This window comes from Homarus americanus, unplaced genomic scaffold (assembly GCF_018991925.1).
Source record: "Homarus americanus isolate GMGI-L3 unplaced genomic scaffold, GMGI_Hamer_2.0 scaffold48226, whole genome shotgun sequence".
NCBI classification, from domain to species: Eukaryota; Metazoa; Arthropoda; class Malacostraca; order Decapoda; family Nephropidae; genus Homarus; species Homarus americanus.
The window spans coordinates 675,001-685,173 of NW_024730579.1; the positions used below are offsets into that span (position 1 = coordinate 675,001).

General features: G+C 44.1%; 1 protein-coding gene across 3 annotated transcripts in view; it reads left to right on the top strand.

Moving 5' to 3' along the window:
- The window catches only part of LOC121867049, a 27,405-nt gene extending 22,775 nt beyond the window's left edge, over nt 1-4,630 (top strand). The window contains exons 2-6 of one of the 3 annotated variants that reach the window (XR_006089084.1): nt 106-176; nt 408-727; nt 1,335-1,900; nt 3,310-3,447; nt 3,568-4,630. Coding sequence is in view for 1 of the 3 variants with exons in the window: in XM_042366809.1 (XP_042222743.1) it covers nt 1,739-1,900; nt 3,310-3,447; nt 3,568-3,687 (420 nt within the window). In the remaining 2 variants the exon portion in view is untranslated. Of the gene's footprint in view, nt 1-105; nt 177-407; nt 728-1,334; nt 1,901-3,309; nt 3,448-3,567 lie in introns of those variants that run through there. The other 2 variants (XR_006089083.1, XM_042366809.1) reach the window with 2 other exon arrangements.
- Nucleotides 4,631-10,173: the final 5,543 nt, after the last annotated feature.

Consider the following 10,173-nt stretch of genomic DNA (forward strand, 5'->3'; position numbering starts at 1 on the left):
ATATGTCTCGCTAATATGTGTCTCTAATATGTGTCTCTGTAATATGTCTCTCTAATATGTGTCTCTAATATATGTCTCTCTAATATGTGTCTCTCCCTTCACCAGTTCGGGGTAGAAATTCAACATATGATCATTTTATTAAAGAAGCTCCGGACTAAAGGTGTGCAGGTGTTCAGGTAGGTAATGAGTGTCAGGTGGTGTGTGTGTGTGTGTGTGTGTGCTGGGGGGGGGAGGGGTTACGGTAACGATATATAGCCTATAGGGAATCAAATTTCCTTTGTTTTCATTCTGTGTTTTTCTCTCTCTCTCTCTCTCTCTCTCTCTCTCTCTCTCTCTCTCACCACATGCATACACCGTGATGGAGAGAACTTTATCTCTCTCTCTCTCTGTCTCTCCCTGCGTCTCAGATTCACAGTGGATATGTCATGGCGAGGAGAGATGTCATCGTCCTCTTACCAATCATCACTATCCTTCTATCCATCTTCGCCTCACCTGCCAACCCTACCTCATCCCTAAACAACATCCCTCTACCCTCTACCAGCACGGAACTATCCTCCCAAATCCACCACCACAACAACATCTCCTCTCTATCCTCAACGTCCTATTCTAAGACTTCATCCTATATCCTCCGGGAGAAGCTGACGGAGGATGACCGCGCTTACGATGTCAAAATCCTACCCAATGATCACCTGGTTTCAATCTTTCTACTGGATGGACAGATAAAGAGGTAAGGAGTCCTTCTGTAGTAGGTCCTCCTTCGGTAAAACGTCTTTCATTAATAAAAAATAAAGTTACGTGCTGATGATAATTTTGATATAGTTGTTACCTGGTGAGTTCTTTATGATTTCTTATGATAAACTTAAGTTATTTAATCATTGTTGTTGTCATGGTTCTCAAGTAGAGGAATTGTGAGTGATAGACAAGTTTATTTACATCTCATTGTTTTAGGGGAAAAATTTCTGTCTTAAATTTAACTTGACTTATTGACAGCTGGTGTAGGACTGGTTGATGTGTGTGTGAGTGAACAGTAATCATGACTATTTTTGTGTCACTTAAAAAATTAGTTCCCTCTGTTTATTTCTAAAATTAACCACAGTAATGTAGACCTAACCTAATCTAATATACAGTAACTAAACCTAACACAACACTAACCTAACCTAAACCTAACCTAATCTAACCTAACCCCTACAGGTTGCATTAAGGTGTTTAATCATCAGGTGAAATAAGCTAGAGTGCCTAGTCTTCATGTGATCCATATTTCTTATCATTATTACTTTTGTCCACACACACGTGCTTGTTAGTTTTCTCTATGTAACTCTTGATCCCTTTTACAGGCTGGTGTTCCCTCTAGTGGTGGAGGGCCCACTCACCCTCCTCGTCACCCCATGCTCCTCGCCCCTCTCTTGGTCCCTCTCCCTCCGCCCACTCTACACCCACACCACTCACCACACCCTCCCATCTGAATCCACCCCAAAGAACATCTCAGGAGGACACCAGTACCAAGAATGCCTCTCAAGGTTTCCCACACTACGGAAACACACAAAAGACTCCACTTGAAGTTGTCAGTGTTAACAAGATTCACAATAGTGTCGCTGCTTCAGATGAGTCGACCTCCATACATAACCATACCAGCCCAGTGTTAAGTACCTTGAACTTATTAATTTACAAGTATCTGAAGCCTCATGTGTATCGAACTAAAGGTGATAATGAAGCAATTAAGAGAAATACAACGAGAAAGATGATAAATAATCCCTCCATGATAACTGATGAAGGTGGAGATACGGTAAAAAAAGATAAGGATAGTGGAGATAAGAAGGAAATATTGATTGAGTGGTACGAGGGCCATGAGCCGAGGCAGCACACACAGCGGATGGCAGCACCTGGACTTTACGTATTGCAGGTACAAAATTATATTGGGAATTATAATACAAAAATAAAATAACATTCATCGAGTATTTGGCATTTAATTTAGTATTCATAACTTAGAATTCATTTGAATGCATAGACAATTTTGAAACTTGAGAAAATTGAGAGATTTGGGGAAAATTTTGGATTTTTTTTTAGTACAACTTAATAAAACTAACGAATGTATACAAGAATTCAAAAGTTTGTGAGAATTTAATTTTCGTCGGAGATTTGGAAAACTAACGAGTGGTAAAATGTGAAAGTTAGGGAGATTGATCATGCTAATAAATTGAATACCATTTATTTAAACCAACGATCTTAGTTACAAAGTTAAAACTCCGTCCTCAAAGGGTTAAACCATCGTCCTCAAAGGGTTAAATCACCGCCTTCGAAGAGTTAAATCATCGTCCTCAAGGAGTTATACCAATGTCCTCAAATAGTTAGGTTAAACCATCGTCCTCAAAAGGTTAAGCCGAAGGTTTATTACACCCAGTGTGTCCAGTAATCACCGTGTGTGTGTGTGTGTGTGTGTGTGACCTCCGCCTTGTGTGTAAACAGTAAATTCTCCTCCTTGTCTATACACAATGGGTTCTCCACCATGTGTGTAAACAACGACTTGCTTACACACTCCAAGAACATCTCTAAAACCAACGGGAAGATATTTGAGCAAACCAGGTCTTTATTGTCTATATCTAGCACTTGAGGGACAGTGTAAACTAGAGCAACAGTGTACAGTGTAGTTTATCACTAGCACTTGAGGGACAGTGTAAACTAGAGCAACAGTGTACAGTGTAGTTTATCACTAGCACTTGAGGGAAAAACTAGAGCAATAGTGTACAGTGTAGTTTATCACTAGCACTTGAGGGACAGTGTAAACTAGAGCAACAGTGTACAGTGTAGTTTATCACTAGCACTTGAGGGACAGTGTAAACTAGAGCAACAGTGTACAGTGTAGTTTATCACTAGCACTTGAGGGACAGTGTAAACTAGAGCAACAGTGTACAGTGTAGTTTATCACTAGCACTTGAGGGACAGTGTAAACTAGAGCAACAGTGTACAGTGTAGTTTATCACTAGCACTTGAGGGACAGTGTAACTAGAGCAACAGTGTACAGTGTGAGTTTATCACTAGCACTTGAGGACAGTAAACTAGAGCAACAGTGTACAGTGTAGTTTATCACTAGCACTTGAGGGACAGTGTAAACTAGAGCAACAGTGTACGGTGTAGTTTATCACTAGCACTTGAGGGACAGTGTAAACTAGAGCAAGAGTGTACAGTGTAGTTTATCACTAGCACTTGAGGGACAGTGTAAACTAGAGCAAGAGTGTACAGTGTAGTTTATCACTAGCACTTGAGGGACAGTGTAAATTAGAGCAACAGTGTACAGTGTAGTTTATCACTCAGGTAAAGACGCTGGCAGGAGACAGCCACGTGCACATTGACGCCACAGCGGCCTGGCAGCCCACTCCACCCACCGCCCACATCACCACCACCCGCACACCCACCCTGGGGCAAGGCCGTCACTCTCAGGTGGACCACCAGGTGAGGACAATATATTCAGGTGAGGACAAATTCTGGTGACAACATTAAGATGGGAACAATATTCAAAGTCAAAATTAAACCCAGAGAACTATGTTAATGTGTGTTTTGTTGTGTTGATAGCGGCAGGAGCGGCGGCTACTGTCTGGCTATGAGCGAGGGCCGCCACTTTCCGTCGCTGTGCCGCCCGTGCAGCCCTGTCGCCGCCCACACGTCGCCGACACCGCCGACACCGCCGCCTGAAGAAGAGTAAGCGAGGGCCGCCTGTTGTGCTGGGGTGTACAGACCGCCCTTGGTACACTCTGCCCCACCCCACCCTGCCGCCCATTGCACGTGGTAGTATGGGCGGCTGGCATGGCTGGGCCGCCCCTCGGACGTGGGGTGGTTCCTGCTACGCCTAAGAGAAGAGTACCGCGACTCAAACCAGGATCCTTCTTAAAGCTGGTGCCTTCTGCCGCAGGTCTGGCCAAGGCCAAGTTTCGCGTTAAACGAGGCGGCCATCTGCTGCACGTGATGGCCGTAGCTCAGGCGCTAAGGTGCAGTTACGGGTGGAGTCGCAGTGTGGGGAGCGGCTAGCAGGTGCGGTGGGCGGTGTCGGGGTGCTGCACCTAGCCGTAAGGAGCCCCTCCCCTGAAGCCCTTGTCCTGGCCCTCAAGACCAGCCTCCAGGCAGCCAACAAGGTGCTGCTGGCCGCCGCCCACACCGCCCGCGCCCTCCCCTTCCCACGCCTGCCCCGCAACTCTCGTGTAAGGGTAGGGCGCGTCACCTGCAACTCCGCCACCTTCAGGTGGTCGGCTGCGCCCGGGTTACAGTCCTACTGCATCCTGGTGAAGGAGGACAAGAGCGGTAAGATGTGGAGGACGCGGCCGCCTTTACAGTGTGGCTGGAGGGCGGAGCTGCGGCAGGCGGCACAATACGCGGCGCGGTGGTGTGGCCCACCCACACCTGCAGGCCGCCAGCGACACACCTCAACACCCTCACCCTGCCACCACCTACACTGCCACTGTGTTGGTGCGTCACCCCACCACCGGCCAACACCTCTCCCTCACCCCAGTAAACCTCACCACAGACCACCACTGTTAACCTCATAATAAACTAACACATACATTATCACCTATATCACCACCACTCGTACCATCATCACCACCAACACCTTCACCATCACCACCACCACTCACTATCATCACCACCTTCCTCACCACCATCACCACCTTCCACACCACCATCATCACCACCACCAACACCTTCACCACCACCATCACCACTCACTATCATCACCACCTACCTCACCACCATCACCACCACCAACACCTTAAGAACATAAGAATGGAGGAAACTGCAGCGGGCCTATTGGCCCATACTGGGCAGTCCCGTTTACACCCAACCCCTATTGCTCATATAAGCATCCAACCTATGTTTGAAGCTATTCAGCGTATTCGAGTTAATGATGATATTTGGTAACTTGTTCCATTCATCCACTACTCTGTTTCCAAACCAGTGTTTACCTATTTCACGCCTAAATCTAAATTTGTCTAATTTAAAACCATTGTTACGAGTTCGCTCCTGGTTGGATAGTTTGAGTACCTTTGTAATGTCCCCTTTGTTTAGCCCTGCCTTCCACTTATACACCTCTATCAGGTCGCCCCTAGCTCTACGTCTCTCAAGGGAGTGCAAATTAAGATGCTTTAACCTGTCTCTATACTCAAGGTTCCTAATGCCCGGGATTAGTCTTGTCATTCTCCTCTGAATTCTTTCCAAGGATTCTATATCCATTCTGTAATACGGTGACCAGAACTGAACTGCGTAATCCAGGTGTGGTCTCACAAGAGCAAGATACAGTTTTAGGATGACCTAGGTAGTCTTGTAATTAACACTCCTTTGTATGAACCCAAGTATTTTATTAGCCTTGTTACGAGCAAAAACACATTGTTTACTTGGCTTAAGGTTCCTACTTATCATTACTCCTAAATCTCTCTCGCAGTCGGATTTCTCTATGGCATCGTTGTTCATCTGGTATCTGGTTTCCCTGTTTAAATCTCCTATACTGAGTACTTTACATTTGTCGACGTTGAATTTCATCCGCCATTTTTCAGACCATTCGAAAAATTTGTTTAGATCTTACTGTAGTTTTGCCGAGTCCTCGTCAGATTTGATAACACGTCCTATTTTAGTGTCATCAGCAAATTTACTTATGTTGCTGTCTATGCCGATATCTATATGGTTTATGTATAATAAACAATAATGGTCAGAAATACTGAGCCTTGGGGAACTCCACTTGTGACGTTGCTCCAGTAGGACTTAGTGCCGTTAATGCTCACTCGCTGTTTCCTGTCCTGTAACCACGCCTAATCCATTTAAGGATGTACCTTTGATGCCATAGGCTTCTACCTTTCTAATTAGTCTTTCGTGGGGGACTCTGTCGAAGGCTTTACTAAAGTCGAGATATACCACATCATAATTGTGCCCCTCGTCCACCGATTCGAAAACTGATGAAAAGAATGTTAATAGATTAGTTAGGCAAGAACGTCCGCTTGTGAAGCCATGCTGAGAATCATTGATCAATCGGTGCTTCTCCAGGTGATTTCGAATAGAGTTTGAAATGATTGCTTCCAGTAATTTGCCTACTATTGATGTTAGACTGATTGGGCGGTAGTTAGAGGATAGTGATCTATCCCCCTTCTTGAAAATCAGTATTACATTCGCTATCCTCCAGGATTCTGGTACTACACCTGTTTTTAAGGACATGTTAAACAACTTTGCTAAGGGCATACTAAGCTCTTCCTTACATTCCTTTAATACTCTGGCAAATATCTCATCGGGACCAGGTGACTTATTAGGCTTTAATTTGTCTATTTGCTTACTAACATCGTTACTAGTCACTGCTATCTCACTTAATTTGTTTTCTTCACTATCTCTGAATAGAGTCGGTGCCTCGGGTATCACCACCACCACTCACTATCATCACCACCTTCCTCACCACCATCACTACCTTCCACACCACCATCATCACCACCAACACCTTCACCATCACCACCACCACTCACTATCATCACCACCTTCCTCACCACCATCACCACCTTCACACCACCACCATCACCTACCAACACCTTCACCATCTACACCACCACTCACTATCATCACTACCTTCCTCACCACCATCCACCACCTTCACACCACCATCATCACCACCACCAACACCTTCACCATCACCCACCACTGCTCCACTATCATCACCACCTTCCTCACCACCATCACCACCTTCCACCACCATCCACCACCTTCCACACCACCATCATCACCTACCAACACCTTCACCACCATCACCACCACCACTCACTATCATCACCACCTTCCACACCACCATCATCACCACCACCAACACCCTTCACCATCACCACCACCACGCTCCACTATCATCACCACCTTCCTCACCACCATCACCACCTTCACACCACCATCATCACCACCACCAACACCTTCACCATCACCACTCACTATCCATCACACTTACCTTCACACCACCATCATCGACCACCAACACCTTCACCATCACCACCACCACCACTCACTATCATCACCACTACGCCACCATCACCACCTTCCACACCACCATCATCACCACCACCAACACCTTCCTTCACCACCACCACTCACTATCATCCTCACCACCTTCCTCACCACCATCACCTTCCACCACCATCATCACCACCTGTACCTTCACCATCACCACTCATATCATCACCACCTTCACACCACCATCATCACCACCACCAACACCTTCACCATCACCATCACCACTCACTATCATCACCACCTTCCTCACCACCATCACCACCTTCCACACCACCATCACCACCATCACCACCTTCACACCATCACCATCACCACCACCAACACACACAGGGATCAACACACACACACCACCACATTGTGTTAAGGCGATACTCAGGAGACTTATCAATATTACACTATATACATAATATAACAATACAACCATAAGGTAATATAGTTAACGCTAATATATTCCCTTCTATAATAACAATAAATAAAAGAAAATAATATAGCAAAGTGAAGAGTAATGGAGACGTCAAGACAAGATATAAAGACAAGTGTGTAACGAATAAAGAACAAGAACAAAATAGGAATAATATCATCACGTGTGTCTGTTCATTCCAGTTCAATAAAAAGAAAAAATAATAATAACAAAATAACACAAATGATAAAAAAAAAAAGACATTCACTGAACGTCGCTTGAAATGGAAAACTGTGAAAAACTTTGAGGAATTTTGTGAGCATGAGACTGGGAGGAGGAGGAGGACGTTGTGTAGAAGTGTTGTATAATGAACACGAATCAGCGTTATCATATATATATATATATATATATATATATATATATATATATATATATATATATATATATATATATCTTTTGTTTGTTCTTCACAGTAAATATGTGTTTATTTGTATGTATGTATACCTGGATGTGTGAGTGTGTGTATGTACATGAGATTTTAAAGCCTTTACATATCTACTATAATATTATGTAGTTAATAAAGGATATGCATTCCATAGTAAGTTTCATTTCCATTATTATATTCATCGACAACACACACACACACACACACACACACGCGCGCACACACACACACACACACACACACACACACACACACACACACACACACACACACACACACACACACACACACACACACACGGGAAAAGTAAAATATAAAATGTTTTAAATCAGGATGGACCGAGGAGCATCATCCAGCGGTGTGTCCCCCAGCTGCGGTAAGAGACACAACTCTACGGACAAGGCAGGACTTGTTTCATTGGGTGTCGTGTGTGTGTGTGTGTGTGTGTGTGTGTGTCGTGCGGGTGTCTGTGTGTGTCACGCTAAAGGGGATAATCGCCGATTCAGTTTTTAAACGCAACTGATGTTTTGCCAAATAGGGATAACTTATTGTTATAACTTGATGGATATTTTTCTGTTATGAACTTGTCGTTAATCATCATAAGATAACCAAAGTGTGCCTAAAGTAGGTTACGTTAGGTTAGGTTTAAAAAAAGTTTGTGACATTAAATAATATGAAATTTTGCTATGGGGGGGCTTACCTCACCTCAACCCACAACAGAATCATAAGATATCTCGACATAAACGGATTATGAGTCCATAATATATATACTGTATTCTTTCTTATTGCGGTTTTTAATACACAAATTTTAATTCAAGTTCTTGACCTTGAAATCACTATACAATAATTGGTCTGTCATAGTATACACTGTACAATGGTTGGAACACTCACAGCACTTCATAAAAGCGTTACCAGGTAGTTGCAGTGAGGGTCAGCTCACCAGGGAATAATATATTTTACTGGTCGTGAATGTCGTCTTTTGACGTAAATAGACGACTCCTCCTTGACTGTAAAACTAAGTTCGAGATATGACTATGAATACACGCCACTCCTTCCTTAGTACAGTAAGTGTGATAAATAAGAGGTCCGCCTCATTAGTCACTCGCCACCAAGAAAGACACTGAAAATATCTTTCTTCGTCGACTAACACTTTCCCAAACTCCGAGACCAACGTCAACAGCAGACCCTCGCATGTTTGATGGGATACAGTCTTGTCATATAAACTTACTTGGGTGATGTACAAGACACTACTGTAGCAACTGATGTTTACGGTATTGGTGAAGCATTACATGTTTGTTGATTGTTTGGCCACGAGGACCTATATTGAAGTAAGGGGGGAAGCCTACCATTTATAAAGGTTTGTGCACTCTATAGAGGGGCGTTCTGTGTGTGTGTTGGTTGTATCCGTGTATAATGTATTGTGTGGTGTAGGTAGTGTGTCTAAATACTTGTGTATTTTAATCTGAGCAGGTAGAACAAATGTGTGTTATGCTATGGTGGCCCATGATGGCGTGAGGACACACACGCACACCGAGGTGTTTTGTAATTACGTACATGATTGTCCCTCTATATAAACTACTCCAAATTTCCTAAGAATAGGTTAAATATATCGCTACACCACTGATCTATTAAGCGCCACTAAGAACTTTTTACCACCACCACCCCTAACAAAACACTGGTGGAGGTTAATAACTTACATGGCTGCACGAATATTTACGTCCACATTGTTGAAATATATGTACAGTGCTCCACGTTGCCCCGGTGATGGGCAATAGTTACTGCAATGTTCCGTGGTGTCCCTAAGCCTTCGACCCCGACACCTACGACCACTGCACCTACGACCCCTACACCTACGATCCCTGCACCTACGATCCCTGCACCTACTACCCCTGCACCTACGACCCCTGTACCTACGACCTCTGCACCTACGACCCCTGTACCTACGACCCTTGCACCTACGACTCCTACACCTACACCATGTGCCTACGACCCCTGCACCTATGACTCCTGCACCTACAACCCCTGTACCTACGACCCCTCATAGGACAGTCACAGCAGGGCCAAAGTCTTGATAGATAGACTGCCACTACCTTGGTAATATTCCTAGTCGAAATTAACATTAATTTCCTGCCATGGACTACCTCACCAATACGGTCTTTTGTATTAGGTGTGACAATTCTCCGGTAATGTTTGTGTCAAGACTTTATGATAGAGTGGCGCCTCGGGTAAAGCTTATTTGTCTTTTCTATCTATATCTCACTATGTTATTATTATTATTATTATTATTATTACAAATCATAACTTCCCTGAA